Here is a 16934-nt window from a genome sequence, read left to right on the forward strand (position 1 = left end):
TGAGCCACGCCGTAGCGGGCGGCCCAGGGCCGGGGATTGGTGGAATCCATCGACGCTATTTAGTGAGCGCTTACTGGGTGTAGAGCACCGTACTAAGCGCCCGGGGGAGTCCAAGACGGCACGAGGAGCTGCCCGCAAGGAGCTTGCGGTCCAGAAGGGGAAGAGCTGGAGGCTGGGGGGGGATGGAAGGGGGTCTCCGAGGCGGGCGATCGACCCCCGTAAGGCAGAATCAGGGAACGCTCACTCCAACGGTGTGAGAAGCAGCGTGGCTTCGTTGGTTCAATCGTATTTATTGAGCGCTTACCGCGTGCAGAGCACCGTACTAAGCGCTGGGCTTAATAATGGTACTCGCTAAGCGCTTACCGTATGCCAAGAGTGACTACGCTGGGAGTCAGAAGGGCCCGGGTTCTCATCCCGGCTCCGCCGCTCGTCTGCTGGGTGACCTTGGGCGAGTCACTTCGCTTCTCCGGGCCTCGGTTCCCTCGGCTGTAAAACGGGGGTTAAGACTGGGAGCCCCGGGTGGGACGGGGACCGTGTCCAACCCGATCGGCTTCTATCTACCCCAGCGCTCAGTACGGCACTTGACAGATAGTCAACGCTTAAATTATAATTAAGAATTATAGTGCTGGACACCCAGCAAAGGCTTAGCGAAGACCATCCAAAAAAAAAAAAAAACGGACCCGGGTTCTCATCCCTGCTCCGCCACGTGTCCGCCGGGTGACTCTGGGCGAGGGGCTTCACTTCTCCGCGCCTCGGTTCCCTCATCTGCGAAAGGGGCACGAAGACCGCGAGCCGGACGGGGCCCGCGTCCAACCTGGTCCGCGCCTCTCCACCCCGGCGCTCGGCACAGTGCCAGGCGCCCAGTAAGGACTTAAACACCACGGTTATCGTCCAAAGACGGCCGGGGAGCGAGGACGCGGGGACCGTCCCCCGGGAGGGAAGGACCGGGCGAGCGCCGGTGGCGTCCAAACCGCAGGGCCCTCCCTCGGAGCCGGCCGCCCGGTTATCGTCCTATAAAGCGCCGGGAGAGACCGCCGCCGCCCCGGACCCCCGGGGCCGCGTTGCCGGGTTACGGTTGCCGGGGGAACGATAAATGAAGATTTCTTGACTTTTGGGGCACGTCCTCGCGGTGGATGAATGCGGTTTTCCATCTCCGAATGCTAGACGCCCGGGAAAGGGAGCTCGCCTTCCGAGGGCCCCCTGGGGAAGGGCGGCCCGCTCGTTCCTTCGTTCGATCGTACTTACTGAGCGCGTGCCGTGGGCGGAACCCCGGACTGAGCACTCGGGAGAGGGCAACGGACGGTAAACAGTCGCCTGCCCTGCCCGCGACGGGCCGCTGAAGGCGTTGAAGGGGGGATTCGGGTTGGTGGGTCACCCTACAAAGAGAAGCAATAATAATAATAATAACAATAATGGTATTCGTTAAGCGCTTACTATGTGCCAAGCACCGTTCTAAGCACTGGGGGAGATGCAGGGTAATCGGGGTGTCCCACCTGGGGCTCACGCTTTTGATCTCCAGTAATTGAGGCCCAGAGAAGTGAAGTGACTTACCCGAGGTCACACAGCGGACAAGTGGCGGTGCCGGGATCGGGACCCACTTCCTCTGACTCCCAAAACCGGGCTCTTTCCGCTAAGCCACGCTGTCACCCTCTCCCCAGCTCTTTTTTTTTTTTAAATATGGTATCTGTTAAGCGCTTACTACGCCCCAGGTTCCGTACTGAGCGCCGGGGTCAGCTACAAGTTAATCGGGTCGGACCCGATCCCCGTCCCACAGTCTTCACCCCCATTTGACCAGCGGAGGGGCCGGGATTAGAACCCACGCCCGGAAGCCGGTGCCCTTCGGTTCCCGGGGAGAGGGGACGAGAGCCCCCCTGCCCCCCAACTCTTCCCCCCTCCGTCATTTCTCCCCCAAATTCTCAAGATGGAATTTGATGCCGCCACTCGTCAGCTGCGTGACCGTGGGCAAGTCACAACTTCTCTGTGCCTCAGTTCCCTCATCTGGAAAATGGGGATTGAGACTGGGAGCCTCACGAGGGACAACCCGATGACCCCGTATCTCCCCCGGCGCTTAGAACGGTGCTCTGCGCATAGTAAGCGCTTAACAAATACCGACATTATTATTATTATTATTATAAAAGTCACTGCCCGCATCGGCCGGGAGAACGCCAAGCTCCCCCTCCCGCCCGGATTGAGCCAGATGGGTCCCGGAAGGAAGATGGAATAGAAATGTCAAGTTCATGAAACCTGCCCCGGAAAGCAATGGAAGATCAAGGGCGTCGGGACTCTTTTCTGGGGTCTGTTACGCACTACGCGGCAGGCGCTGTGCTAAGCGCCGGGGTAGATACAAGCTCATCAGCTTGGTCCTCATCCGTCAAATGGGGATAAGGACCGTGCGGGACTTTGGCCAAGTCACTTCACCTCTCCGTGCCTCAGTTCCCTCATCTGTCAGATGGGGAGGAAGACTGTGAGCCCCACGTGGGACAACCTTATTACCGTGTATCTCCCCCAGGGCTCGGAAGAGTGCTTGGCACATAGTAAGCGCTTAACAAATACCACCGTTATTATTATTAATAAAAAGAGCAAGTCACGGACAGAGTCCACGTCTCTCTCGGGGTTCCACCGGGAACTCGCCGTGGACGGGGACTGTCACTGTTTATCGTCGTACAGTTCTTTTCCAGGCGTTTAGTACGGTGCTCCGCCCACGGTAAGCGCTTAATAAATGACGACGATGGTATTTAAGCGCCTACCATATGCCAAGCACCGTTCTGAGCCCTGGGGCAGATACGAGGTCATCTGGGGGCTCAAAGTCTCCATCCCCGTTTTCCAGATGAGGTCACTGAGGCCCAGAGAAGTGAAGCGACTTGCTCAAGGTCACCCAGCCGACAAGTAGGGGAGCCGGGATCGGAACCCGGGCGCCGGGCTCTTTCCGGGCCGCGTCTCCGAGAGGGGGGCCGCGGGTTCCTCTCCGAGACCCCCGTGGCGACCCGGCTCGTCCCCCGAGGGAGACGAGGCGCTGCCGACCCGGGGCGGGCTTAGGTGGCTCTGCCCACCGCCGGTCCCGGCAACCGCCTCTCCCTGACCTCTCCTGCCGGGTGGACGGGAAACTGAGGCAGAGCCGGTGCCGGGGGGGGGGGGGGGGGCGGAGGGGAGCTCGGCGGAGTGCCCGCCGCAGTTCGGGGGTTAACTCCGGGCTCGGAATTCGGAGGGCTCCGCGTTTTAATCCTGCGGCCTCTTGGCGGAGAGGTTTCTCTGCGGGGGATGAGAAGTTCTAATGACTTGGCAAGTGGGAAGAGGAATTGAGGCTCCTGCCAAGGCAAGAGGAGAAATCAAGGAGAGCCGAGGAGATGGCGGGAAGGGAAAATTTGGGATGTGGATTTTTCCTTGCCCATCTCTCTGCAAACTTCACGCGAGGTGGAACTGGAGCCTGGGACAGGCGAGCCCCCTCCCCTCAACCCCACCGGCCACGGCCTCTCTGCTATGCCCTCCCTTCCAGGCCCACCCCCCTTTCCGGCCCCTCCTAAAAACGCCACCTCCTCCGGGAAGCCCTCCCGGATTCCCCCGCCCCCGGCGGAGAGGCGGCCCGATTCCTTTCACGGCGACGGGATCCGTGAAGCGCTCCCTACGTGCCGGCCCCCGGCCTAAGCGCCGGGGAAAAGACGAGTTAATGAGGTTGGACACGGTCCCTGCCCGCCCCCCCGGCTCGCGCTCTCGATCCCCCTTTTCCGGAGGGGGTCGCTGGGGCCCAGCGAAGCGGGAAGGCCGAGGCCGCTCGGCAGGCGGGCCGCAAGTAGGACCGGAGGCTTAAGAAACACCGTACCGAGCGACGGCCGGGCGGGCCGCTGTGCCTGCCGCAGTGGGAAAATGTCCTGAGCGGCGCTCTTCATTCAGTCCTACTTACTGAGCGCCTAGGGGTGCAGAGCAGCGTGTTAAACGCTTGGGAAACTGAGCCCCTCCCTTTCCTCCGCCCCCTCCGACTGGCTCCCTCTGCTCTCCCTGCTCCCTCACCACCTGTGCATCTATGTGCATATCTATAATTCTACTTACATCAATGCCCGTTTACTTGTTTTGATGTGTGTATATATCTATAATTCTATTTATTTATATCGATGCACGTTTACTTGTTTCGCTGTCTCCCCCCTTCTAGACCGTAAGCCCGGTGCGGGCAGGGATCGTCTCTCTTGATTGCTGAATTGTCCTTTCCAAGCGCTCGGTACGGTGCTCTGCACACAGTAGAAGCAGCGTGGCTCGGCGGAAAGAGCACGGGCTTTGGAGTCAGGGCTCATGAGTTCGAATCCCAGCTCTGCCACTCGTCGGCCGGGTGACCTTGGGCGAGTCGCTTCACTTCTCTGGGCCTCAGTTCCCTCATCTGTAAAATGGGGATTAAGACTGGGAGCCCCACGTGGGACGACCTGATTCCCCTGTGTCTACCGCAGCGCTTAGAACAGTGCTCGGCACATAGTGAGCGCTTAACAAATACCAACATTATTATTATTATTATTATTAGTACGAGCTCAAAAGATACGATCGAATGAATGAGAGGCCAGTACAGCAATAAACAGTCCCATTCCCCGGCCGCGGCGCGGCCCAGCGGGAAGAGCCCGGGCCTGGGAGTCGGAGGATGCGGGTTCTAATCCCGGCTCCGCCACCTGTCCGCCGTGCGGCCTCGGGCCAGCCGCTTCGCTTCTCTGTGCCTCGGTGACCTCACCTGGCAGACGGGGATGAAGACCGTGAGCCCCACGGGGGACAACCCGATTACCCTGGATCCACCCCGGCGCCTAGAATAGTGCTTGGCACACAGTGAGCGCTCACCAAATGCCACCGCTATTATTACTAAGCGCCGGGGTGGATACCAGCAAATCCGGCGGGACCCGGTCCCCGTCCCGCGTGGGGCTCACGGACCCGTTTTCCAGAGGAGGCAACTGAGGCCCGGAGAAGCGCAGAGACTCGCCCAGGGTCACACAGCAGCAGAGCCGGGGTCAGAACCCCGGACCTTCCGACTCCCGGGCCCGGGCTCCGGCCGCTCCGCCACGCTGCTCCTCGTCTCCCTTCCGCTCCGACTGCGAGGCTCATGCGGGACAGGGACCGTGTCCAACCCACTTCACTCACCCCAGCGCTTAGAACGGTGCCCGCCCTCATACTGAACGCTCAACAGATGCCATAAGAAGAGAGAGGACGCCGCGAGCGAGTCGGCAGGCACGTTCCTCGCCGACAGCGATTTTCAGCGTCTCGTCTCCGGAGACGAAGGACACGTCTCTTTTTTTCTCTTCCCCGTCTCTCTCGGGGTGACATCTCTGAAGATGGAGGACGTCTCTGTCAGGGCGGAGGCGGCGGGGAAGCCCGGCTTCTCTTCCCGACTGGAGAGTGACGAGGGCTCGGCTCAGGCGGATCCCTGACCCGGGGAAGCCCAGACGGGCCTCCTCGCTCTCCTGCGGGGAGGGAGGGGCGGGAGAGAGGTGCGAAGCGGTGGGGCGGGCCGGAAGGAGCCCGGGCCCGGGTTCTAATCCCCGCCGGGCCGATCCGCTGGCTGGGTGACCTTGGCCAAGTCGCTTAATTTCTCCGGATGACCCCGGTGACGGGGTGCGGGTTGCCGAGGGGAGGAAGGTGGCGAGGTTCGGGCCTCGGCCCCAGACCGGGGCCCGGGATTTTCTCCAGCAGCCCCACCCCCACCCCGTCCCATCCCCATCCCGCTCCCACGCTCTCCCAGTTGCGGTTTCCCGGCTAATTAGCCCGCCTGCCTAATTGATCCGGGAGGCGGGCCGCCGGCTCCTTCGGCTGCGACGGTCTGGGTATTTTTCCGGCCGCGCGTTTACACGGCAAATGTTTTTAAAAGCTTTTCGCGTCAAGGGAAAACCCGCTCAGGGAGCTTCGGGGAGCAAATTATTTCTGGAGATAAACGGTTCCCGTACCCGGCGCCTCGCGGAATCCGCCGTCGCGGGGTCCGGCTTTCCGCCGGCCCCGGGGCGGTCCCCCCGGCCTCCGGCCGGCCCCTCTCCCATCCGATCCCCACTCCCGACCGACTCCCCTCTCTGGGCCTCGTCGCCGGGCCGGTGGGGCCGGACGCGGTCCCCGTCCCACCTGGGGCCGGCGGGATGAGTCCCTCTTTTACAGAGGAGGGAAACGAGGCCCTGAGCAGGGAAGTGACCTGTCCAAGGTCACCCAGAGGACAAGCGGAGGAAGCGAGAGGGGGCTTTTGGGCGAGAGGGCCCCGGGTTCCAGCTACCCGGCTGCGCCGCCTCTCGCGTTTTCCACCCCGGGTCCTCTGTCGCCCTTTTCCTTCTTCCGCCTTCCCCTCCTCATCCCGTCTGTCCGGCGTGAGACCTTGGCTAAGTCACTTTACCGCTCTGCGCTTCGGTTTTCTCCTCGACCCCTTCCCCGCCCCAGCGACGCTTCCCACTGATAATAACGTTGGTATCTGTTAAGCGCTTACTACGTGCAGAGCACCGTTCTAAGCGCTGGGGGAGATACGGGGTCAACGGGCTGCCCCACGTGAGGCTCACAGTTCACCCCCATTTTACAGATGAGGTAACCGAGGCACAGAGAAGTGAAGTGACTTGCCCACAGTCACCCGATCACATAAGCAGCGCGGCTCAGTGCAAAGAGCCCGGGCTGGGGAGTCCGAGGTCATGGGTTCTAATCCCGGCTCCGCCACTTGTCTGCTGGGTGACTTTGGGCAGGTCACCTCACTTCTCCTCGCCTCAGTGACCTCATCTGTAAAATGGGGAGCCCCACGTGGGACAACCTGATCATCTCGTATCCCCCCCCCCCCAGCGCTCAGAACAGTGCTTTGCACGTAGTGAGCGCTTAACAAATACCATCATCATCATCGTCGCCTCCTCGCTGCTCCTCACAATTAAAAAAAAATCAACAAACTGCCCAAACCCAGGCTCCACCTCTGCCCTCGCTCCCTCCTGCCGCAGAGCCAACGTCCCCAGTGGGCTTTGCTGGGGGGGAGATGGATTCTATCTCTGGGCCTCAGTTCCCTCATCTGTAAAATGGGGATGAAGGCTGCGAGCCTCACGTGGGACAACCTGATTCCCCTGTCTCTCCCCCGGCGCTTAGAACAGTGCTCTGCAGAGTCAGCGCTTAGCAGATACCAACATTATTATTACTATTATCGGTTGATTGTTCTTCTGTACTCTCCGAAGCGCTTACTGCAGCGCTTCGCACATGGTAAGCGCTCAGTAAATACGTCTGAGCAAATGCGGGGATGTACTAAGCGCTTGGGAGAGGTCACTACAACAACGAAAGGATGCATCCCCTGCTCTGAAGGAGCTGCCAGTCTTGGGGGGGGTCCCGAGAGGCCGCCCCCCCAAACCCAGGGCCCAAACCTCACCCCCCTCGGCTGATTGCATTGGGCCAAGCTTTGAGCACAGCGTTCCGCCCCCGGTGAGCGTTCAGTAAGTAGCACCGATTGATTTCGTCCCCCGTCCTCACCCAGTTAAGCCGTGCGGGCCGCCAAGGCGCCCTCCGCGCTTTTACCTCTCTATGATTTACTCAGATGCTCCCTACAGGGGCCCGCCCACGCTGGGCGCCCAGTACAGCCCCCGCCGCCCCCGCAGTAGGCGCTCATACAGCGTCCCGCTCCAAGGAGGCGCCCAATACAGCGTCTCGTCCCAAGCAGGAGCCCGCTGCGCCACCCCATTCCAAGGAGGTGCCCCCTACAGCGCCCTACCCCAAATAGGCGCCCATTACAGAGCCCCACCCCAAGCAGGCGTCCACTACAGCACGCTAGGAGCAGTAGGCACCCACTACAGTCCCGTCCCCTCCCCCGGGGAGCTGAAGGGCTGGTACCTGCGCTAGGTGAGCTGCGCGGGACACGTGGACAGGCGCGCGGGGCACGTGCTCGGCGCGCGGGGCACGTGGACAGGCGCGCGGGGCACGTGGACAGGCGCGCGGGGCACGTGGGGGGTGCACGCGCGGCCGGCCCCGCCCCCGGCCGCTTGCAGCCAATGGGACGTCGAGGAGCGCCTCGCGGGGGGCCAATCGGCAGGCGGCAGCCGGCCCGCCCCAGAGCGCCGCCTCCCGGCAGCCTGCCTGTATAGTCCTTTCTATTCAGGTCCTTTGCACTCATTCATTCATTCACCCACCCATCCATCATTCATTCACCCACCCATCCATCCATCCATTCATTCATCCACCCATCCATTCATTCATACACCCATCCATTCATTCATTCACCCACCCATTCATCCATTCATCCACCCATCCATTCATTCATTCACCCATCCATTCATTCATTCACCCACCCATCCATTCATTCATCCACCCATCCATTCATTGATTCACCCACCCATCCCTCCATTCATCCATCCACCCATCCATTCACCCGTTCGTTCATTCATTCCTAGAGAAGCAGCAAGGCACAGTGGAAAGAGCCCAGGCCCGGGAGTCAGAAGGTCATGGGTTCCAATCCCCACTCTGCGCTGTCTGCCGTGTGACCTTGGGCCGGTCACTTCATTTCCCCGAGCCTCGGTTAACTCGTCTGGAAAATGGGGATGGAGATGGTGAGCCCCACGGGGGACAAGGGACTGGGTCCAGTCCGATTTGCTTGTATCCACCCCGGGGCCCAAATCCACCCCAAATACCATAATAACAATTCATCCGGTCGTATTTATCGAGCGGCGCTTACTGTGTGCAGAGCACTGTACTAAGCACTCGGGAGAGTACAGTACGACAGACGCGTTCCCTGCCCACGAGTCTCCCCCTCTTGTCCATCAGCTCGCTGTGGGCGGGGAATGCGTCTCTTACACTGTTCTACTGTCCTCTCCCGAGTGCTTAGTACAGCGCCCGGCACACAGTAAGCGCTCAATAAATACGATCGAATCAATCATTACATTTGTTCAGTGCTTACTAAGTGCCAGTCGCTGTCCTAAGCGCTGGGGCGGATACAAGCAAATGGGGTTGGACACGGTCCCTGTCGCACGTGGGGCTCACGGCCTACATCCCCATTTTACGGATGAGGGGACCGAGGCCCGGAGAAGTGACATATTTATGTGGCCCGTCTCCCCCTCTAGACCGCAAGCTCGCTGCGAGCGGGGAGCCTATCTACCGCCCGCGATATCGTCCTCTCCCGACCACTCAGTACACCGCTCCGCACACGCTAAAGATCGGTAAATCCGACCGATCGCCTGACGGAGCGGGGAATGTGGCTTCCGCCTCTCCGGTACGATTCTCTCCCAAGCCCTAGCACCGTGCTCTGTTAGCGTTCAGTAAGAACTCTTGCTTCCTGTAATTTGGCGTCCGTCTGTTCGACCGGAGACTCCTGGAAGGCAGCCGTGGCGTCTACTACTGACCCCCCTGCACTCTCCCGCGTACCTTGCTTGCAGAGCTCCCACACGAGAGGTGCTCAGTAAATACTCGCGGTCGACGGAGAGATGGACGTCAGGTTCGGAGCAGATCCCCTGGCCGCCGACCGGCGGGAAGGTCGTACCCCCTCCGCCCTGGACGACGACGGGGGTCGACGGGGAGGGAGGGTGAGGGTGGAGGTGACTGGTTGTCACCGTGCTTCCCGTTAATCGTCACCGTCATTCCCGGTGCTGTCACCATCGCTGCCGACGCCACCGGCGTCGCCGTGGAAACCGCCCCCGTCACCAGGATCGCGCCCGTCTCCTTACCTCCGGGCCCGAAGGGGCTCACCCCTCCTGGATCCTCCGGCTTCTCTGGCAGGCGGCGCCGGGGGGTTCATCCCTGGAGCCTCATCCCGACTCCGATGGCATTAAATGATACTGATAATACTAATAATTGGGGTTTGTCGAGGGCTTACCACGTCCCGTCCTAACCGCTGGGGTGAATCCAAGCAAGTCGGGTTGAAGAGCCCCGTCCCGCTTGGGGCTCACGGTCTTAATCCCCATTTTCCGGATGAGGCACAGAGAAATCGAGTGACTTAACGACGATATTCATAATGGTACCCGTTAGGCGCTTACCACGTGCCAAGCACCGTACCACGTGCCCTGTCCTAACCGCTGGGGTGAATCCAAGCAAGTCGGGTTGGTTGGAAAGCCCCTGACCCGCTTGGGGCTCACGGTCTTAATCCCCATTTTCCGGATGAGGCACAGAGAAATCGAGTGACTTAACGACGCTAATCATAATGGTACTCGTTAGGCGCTGACTATGTGCCAAGCACCGTTCTAAGCGCTGGGGTAGATACACGCTCATCGGGTTGGACGTACGTCAGTCCCCGTCCCCCGTGGGGCTCCCAGTCTCCGTCCCCATTTTCCAGAGGAGGGAACTGAGGTCCGGAGAAATCAAGTGACTTGCCCCGGGCCGGGCGGCAGATAAGGGATCCGTGAAGCGCTTACTGTGTGCCGGGCACTGTACTAAGCAGTGGGGTAGATGGGAGCTAATGGGGTTGGACGGGGAGGTCGGGGGTCGAATCGGGCCTCCTGCTTCACAGCCTCGACCTTGGCCCTCCGCCTTCTGCCGGGCACCTCCTTGGGTCCGAGCCGGAAGCGGGTCCCGTCCAGAGAGAGAGAGGCCCCCAAATGTCCAGCCGGAGGCCCCGCCCGGTCCACCTCGTCTGCGACCTGTCCGAAGAGACCCCGGCCTGCCCCGAGGGAGCCCCCCCCGGCCCGTTCGGGCAGCCCCCTCGACCTATTCAGAGAGAGCCCCCGCCCATACCGCGACCCGTCCGGCGAGAGGCCCGGCGTGCTCCGCTCCGGCCCGTCTCCCTCGGGCCTGCTTCCCCCGAACCGACCGGACTCCACGCCGACGCCAGGCCCGTCCTTCCAGGCTCGCTCGTTTGGGCCTCTCCCCTTTCTTTATTTCAGAAAAAGTGGACACAGTGGTGGAGAGAGTCCCGGCCCGGCCCTTCCTCGGGGGAACCCGCCGCGCCGCCCCGGGACCCGCGGCACCCCCAGGTACCGCCGTACGCGACCCCCTCCGATCGGACTCTTTCCGGGTGCCCCGGCGTCCCCTCCCCCCGAGAGGTCTGTACTGGGGAGGGGCCCGCGGGGTCCCCGGGCCTCGGTGAAGCTGCTGGCGTTGGGCCGGAGAGGAAGCGGGCAAGAGGCCCCGGGGCGCCGAGGCCCGGGGGTGCGGGGGAAGCTCCGGGGTGAGCGGGAAGCTGGCGTGGAGGCGGGTGGGGGCGCCGGGTGCCCTCTCCTCCGCCCCCGCCTTGCGCCCGAGCGGATCCGTGCGTGGTCACCGGCCCCCCGACGGAGCCTCCGGGAGGGGGAGGGAGGTCCTTCGCGACTTGGCGCCGAGGGCCCGGGCCCTACCCGCTGTAGCCCGCCGAGGTGCCACCCCCGTTCCGCCCCCCCGATCCCGCTCTCCGCGTCGCGCCTGGCCACCCGGAGGCCGGGCCCGGTGCGGGCAGCGGAGGCAGCGGGCGAAGCGGGGGGACGAGAGCCAGGGGAGCGACCTCCTCCCCGATGCCGCGGCCCCGGGAAGCCGGGGGGCACCACCCACCCGCCCCCGTCCCCGCCCGGGGCGCCGGGGTCACGGCGCACGGACGGCATCGGCCGGTCTCCCCACGCCGGAATCCCTGAATGTAGGTTTGAGGAAAGTCATTGTGCAGCGGGGCCGGCGGGCACGTGCCGGCGGCCCGGACTCCCCCGTCCGCCCGCCCGCGCCTCCGCGGGCGGGGAGGGGACGGCGGGCGGCCCTCTCCTCCCTCCCCGTCCCCGCCGGCCGCGCCCGCGGCGGGCGACGGCGCCCGGTCCGGCCAAGCTCCGGGCGCGGGGGGGGGTCCCGCCGGGAGCGGGCGAAGCGGCGAGCGAGGTCGCGGGGGGCGGGGGGCCGGGAGGGGGGTCTCCCTCCGCGCCGCGCCCCCCAACCGGGGGCCTAAGCGACGTCTTCGACGCGGCACCCGCGGCCGTGCCCGTCGTCCCGCGGGCCCCCCGGCGCCCCCCACTCCGGGTCCTCCTCGTCCCCGGCGGGCACCGAGTTGTAGGCGGGCTCCTCCGAGGGCAGCGTGGCGAAGGTGGTGAACTTGACCCGCTTGCGCTTGGACGTGGGCGAGTTGACGGGGTCCTCGGCCTGCTCCCGGGCCGAGCCCCCCGAGGAGCCGTCCCCCCGGCCGTGGGCCTGGCTCTGGACGCTGGTGGGCGAGCTGCCGCCGCTGGGCCGGTCGCCGGGGCGGCAGCGGGCGGGCGCGGCCTCCGGCGGGGCCCCGGGCCCGCCGGGCTGCGGGGAGAGGTCGCCCCGGGCCCGCAGGGGCTGCCCGTTGCCCAGGAAGACCCAGTGGTGGGAGTGGTCCATGCTGGCCTGGCCCTCGGCGGGGACGCGTTTGTGGCGGTACTTGAGCACGAAGAACGACGCAGTTTGATGAGGAAGACCAGGATGGCCAGGCAGAAGACGCCCAGCAGGGCGTACATGCCGATCTCCAGGTCCGACAGGCCCCGGCCGGCGGGCGCCGAGCCCGGGGGCGCCGTGGGCGCGTCCTCCGGGGCCGGGGCCGGGGCCGTGGCGGCGGGCGGCCCCGGCCCGGCCGTGGCGGGTCCCGGGCCCTCGTCCTCGGCCTCGTCCCCGTCCGGGCCGAAGTGGACGCGGACGGCCGCCCGGGCGGTGGCCAGCACGCTCTTGCGCCGCGTCTTCTGGCAGCTCTCGCCGATGGTCAGCTCGGCCCGCAGCAGGTCCCCGGCCCCCTCCGCCTCGGCCACCACCAGCGGGAAGGCCCGGGCCTGGGCCACCGTGGCCACCCTCTCGTCCAGGCTGCTGACCAGCAGCGCGTAGTCCTTGGGGCTGTACAGGGACAGCGGGGCCGTGCTGCCGTCGCTGAAGGACAGCCACAGGCTCAGGAGGGCCTCCTGTGGGGGGGAGGGGGAGGGAGGGGGAGGGAGCCACCGACACGCAGGTCACGGGGGGCCCGCGGGCCCGACCCCCCGCCGGCCCCCCGCCGGGCCTCGCCCCGTCCCTCGGCCTCGGGAAGTCCTCCCTCGGGTCATCCCCGTCCGAGCCCTCCTTTCCTCTTCTCCCGCTCCCTTCTGCGTCGCCCTTGCGCTTGGATTGGCTCCCCGTTCTCCCCCCTCCCTCAGTCCCGCAGCCCTCACGTCCCTCCCTGAGAATTCCCGATTCTCCCGGGCCCACTTTTTTTGAAAAAATGGCATTCGTTCAGCGCTTGCTACGTGCTAGGCACTCTACTTCGTCCCGGGGTGGGGACTAAGCCCTCGTGTCCTCTTCTCCCTCTCCCTTCAGCGTCGCTCTTGCTCTTGGATTGGCTCCCTGTTTTCCTCGCCTCCTTCAGCCCCGCAGTCCTTCCGTCCCTACCCGAGAATTCCCAATTCTCCCGGGCCCGTCGTTTTTTAATGGTGTCTCTTAAGCGCTTACTACGTGCTAGGCACTCTACTTCATCCCGGGGTAGGGACCGAGCCCTCATTTCCTCTTCTCCCGCTCCCTTCTGCGTCGCCCTGGCTCTTGGATCGGCTTCCTTCCCCCCCCCCCAGCTCCACAGCCCTTACGTCCCTTCCTGAGAATTCCCAATTCTCCCGGGCCCACTTTTTTTTTTTAAATGGTATTTGTTAAGCGCTTACTATGTGCTAGGCACTCTGCTTCGTCCCGGGGTGGGGACTAAGCCCTCGTTTCCTCTTCTCCCGCTCCCTTCCCCCCACCCGCTCAGCCCCACGGCCCGTACGCCCCTACCCGCAATTTATCTATTTATATTTAAAGCCCGCCTCCCCCTCCGGACATTAAGCTCCCCGGGGGCAGAGAACGTGTCTACCTGCTCCGTTCGACTGGACACCCCCAAGTACTTAGTTCAGTGCCCTGCGCACGCTACGCGCTCAGTAAATACGATCGACCGATGGAGGCCTAACCCCAAGCCCTCCTGCTGCAATTCCGGACCCCTTCCCCTCGTCCTGGCCTTTTGGGGGACGGAGGAGAGGGCTCCCGCCCGTCCCTCGGGACGTCGGTCCTTCCCACGCCGACCTCCACCTCCCGGCCCGCTCCAAACCATCCGACCCGTCGACGGGATCTACTGAGCGCTCACCGTATACGGGACACCGTGCTGAGCGCTCTCTCTCCCCCAGCCCCCACCCCTCTCTCACCGATGGCCCAGGGGAGACGGATGATCAGGAGGGCCGGGACCGCAACTCCCAGCGACTTAGATAACGCTTCCCCTTTTCCCCCCACCCTCCCAACGGGCACCCCGTTAGAGAAGAGCGGTGTGACCTAGTACACAGAGCCCGGGCCTGGGAATCGGGAGACCTGGGTTCTAATCCCAGCTCTGCCACTCGTCAGCTGCGTGACCTCGGGCCGGTCACCTGGCTTCCCCGGGCCTCGGTCCCCTCATCTGTAAAACGGGGATTCGGGCTGCTGAATTCCAACGTGAATGACCGGCATCCACTCCGGGGCTCGGTACGGGGCCTGCCGCACAGCGAGCGCTTAACGGACGTTCTTTGGAAAAGGGTTGGGGTTGGGGTTGGGGGGGGGGGGCCCGCCGGGCTCCTTCACCTGCTTGACGAAGCTGAGGGTCTGCTGGGCGGCCGTCTTGGCCAGGATGGTGTGGCTGCTGCCGGGGCTGGGGTGGAGCGACAGGGACAGGCTGGACACCACCTGCGCCTTCATCTCGGTGACGCTCACCTTCTCGTCCGACACCGTCACCAGCGTCTCCCCCAGCACCGCCTCCATCAGCGGGGACACCACCTGCCGGCGGGGGCGGGGGGGCGGCAGGAGGGTCCTCAGCCAGAGCCTCCTGGGGTCCTTCCCTCCTCCTCTACTGCCCCCTCCCTGACTCCCCTGTGTCTACCCCGGCGCTTAGAACGGTGCTCTGCGCATAGTAAGCGCTTAACAAATAGCAACGTTATTATTATTATCACCACCGTCTTCCCCACAACCCCTCTCCCCCACTCCCCCCTTCTATCTTCTTCTCCCCCCAGCCCCCTTTCCCCTCCCTCTTCCTCCCCTCTCTCCCCTTCCCCCCCCCTTCCCCTTTTCCCCCTTCTCTTCCCCTCCCCTTTTCCCCCTCCCTCTTCCCCTTCCCTCCCCTTCCTTCCCCTTCCTTCTTCCCCTTCGCCCCTTCCCCTTTTCCTCCTTCCCCCTCTCCTTTTCTCTTTTCCCTTCCCCTCCTTCTTCCCCTTCTCTTCCCTTCCTTCTTCCCCTTCCCCCCTTCTCTCCCCCTCCCCCTTCCCTTCTCCTTTTCCCCTTCTTCCCCCCCCTTCCCTTTTCCCTTATCTCCCCTTCCTTCTTCCCCTTCGCCCCTTCCCCTTTTCCTCCTTCCCCCTCTCCTTTTCCCTTCCCCTCCCTTCTTCCCCTCCCCTTCTCTCCCCTTCCTTCTTTCCCTTCCCCTTTTCCCCTTCTCTACGCCCCCTCCCCCTTTCCCCTTCCCCTTTCCTCCCTCCCTCTTCCCCTTCCCTTTCCCCTTCTCCTTTCCCCCCCCCTCCTCTCCTTCTACCCTCCCCGCTTCCCGTCCTCTCCCCAACCGCTGTCCCCTTTTCTCCCCTTCTCTCCCCCACCCCCTCCCCTTTTCTCAACTTCTCTCCCCCTCCCTTCCCCCATCTTCCCCCCCACTGCCCACCCCCCCCGCCGGACCCCTCGGAGAGCAGAGAGGAGGCGGGGGCGGGGCCGGGGAGGAGGGTCGCCCCTGACCTTGAAGAGGGTGACCCCCGGCTCCCGTCCGGCCAGCGTGCTGCCGTCCACCATCTGCGCCACCCGGGGGTCGTCCACCTTCATGAAGTCGCCCACCAGGTCGGTGACCTCCACCAGCCAGTCGGGGCCCAGCATGGTGACGCCCGGGCCCTGGGGCGCCCCGGGTCCCCCGGGTCCCTCGGGCCCGTCGGGGGACGTGGTGTGGAACTGGGTGAAGACCTGCAGGGTGGAGTGCTGGTACTGCAGGGTGCAGCCACGGCTCGGACGACGCTCCGCGCCACCGCCCTCCTCTTCCTCCTCCTCCGCCACGTCCTCGCTCTCCCGCGCCGATCTGGGGGGGACGGAGAGGGAGGACCGGGCCTCAGGGGAGGGGCGGGGACCCCAAATCCAGCCGGGGAGGGACCGGGGCTCCACGGCCGACCGGCTGCGTGACGCCGGGCGGGTCCCCGACCTCTCTGACCCCGAGCTTCTTCAGCTGCTGACTGGCCTTGGGACATCGGGCGAGTCCCCGACCTCTCTGGCCCTGGGTTTCCTTCGGTGCTGACTGGCCGGGTGATGCTGGGCGAGCGCCCCCCGCCTCTGCGACCCTGGGCTCAGTACAGCCTTTAGCACAGTGCTCTGCGCACAGTAAGCGCTCAATGAATACGACTGAATGGGCTTCCTTGGCTGTTGACTGGCTGTGTGACGTCGGGCGAGCCCCCGACCTCTCTGAACCTGGGCTTCCTTATCCGCGAGTCTCCTATCTCGTAGGACAAACGAGCCCTTAGGTGGGGAGGCAGCACGGCCTAGCGGCCACAGCCCGGGTTTGGGAGTCAGAAGGTCACGGGTTCTAATCCCAGCTCCGCCACTTTGTCCGCTACGTGGCCTCGGGCAGGTCGCTTCACTTCTCCGGGCCTCACTTCCCTCATCTGGAAACTGGGGATGGAGACTACGAGGCCCACGTGGGACGGGGATTGGGTCCATCCTTTTTGGTTTGTATCCACCCCGGTGCTTAGTACGGTGCCCTGGCACACAGTAAGCGCTTAACAGACGCCACGGTTATTATCATTGCTATTATTAGGAAGAGGTTTAGGGTCTTCAGAACCAAGAGGCAAAGGCATCCACGCCCTGCCCGGCTCCCTTCTCTCCCACCCCGGCCCACGGGTGCACGGTCAGGGTACACGACATGTACGTGCCCCCAAAGTGCTCCGGAACCAACCGTCTCATCTTATTCTTGCTCCATCTTTGAGGGGAATGGAGAGGAGGAGAAATCCCAGCAGAGCTAAGTAATAACAATATTAGGAATTGTGTCTGTCAATTGCCAAGCGCTGTACTAACACAATCAGACACGGTCCCTGGAGCATCAGGGGAAAGGAGAAAAGGAATTGAATCCCCATTTTGCAGGTGAGGAAAGCGAGGGCCGGAGTGGTTGT

At 63.7% G+C, this 16934-nt stretch overlaps 1 protein-coding gene across 1 annotated transcript in view; it reads right to left on the reverse strand.

The window, feature by feature from the left end:
- Positions 1-11732: 11732 nt before the first annotated feature.
- TMEM132E (transmembrane protein 132E) overlaps positions 11733-16934 on the reverse strand; it is a 31699-nt gene continuing 26497 nt past the window's right edge. The window contains 4 exon segments of the mRNA XM_029081721.2: positions 11733-12261; positions 12264-12746; positions 14389-14580; positions 15523-15853. Coding sequence (XP_028937554.1) covers positions 11782-12261; positions 12264-12746; positions 14389-14580; positions 15523-15853 — 1486 coding nt within the window. The 3' untranslated portion in view covers positions 11733-11781.

Source organism: Ornithorhynchus anatinus, chromosome 17 (genome assembly GCF_004115215.2).
Source record: "Ornithorhynchus anatinus isolate Pmale09 chromosome 17, mOrnAna1.pri.v4, whole genome shotgun sequence".
Classification (NCBI taxonomy): Eukaryota; Metazoa; Chordata; class Mammalia; order Monotremata; family Ornithorhynchidae; genus Ornithorhynchus; species Ornithorhynchus anatinus.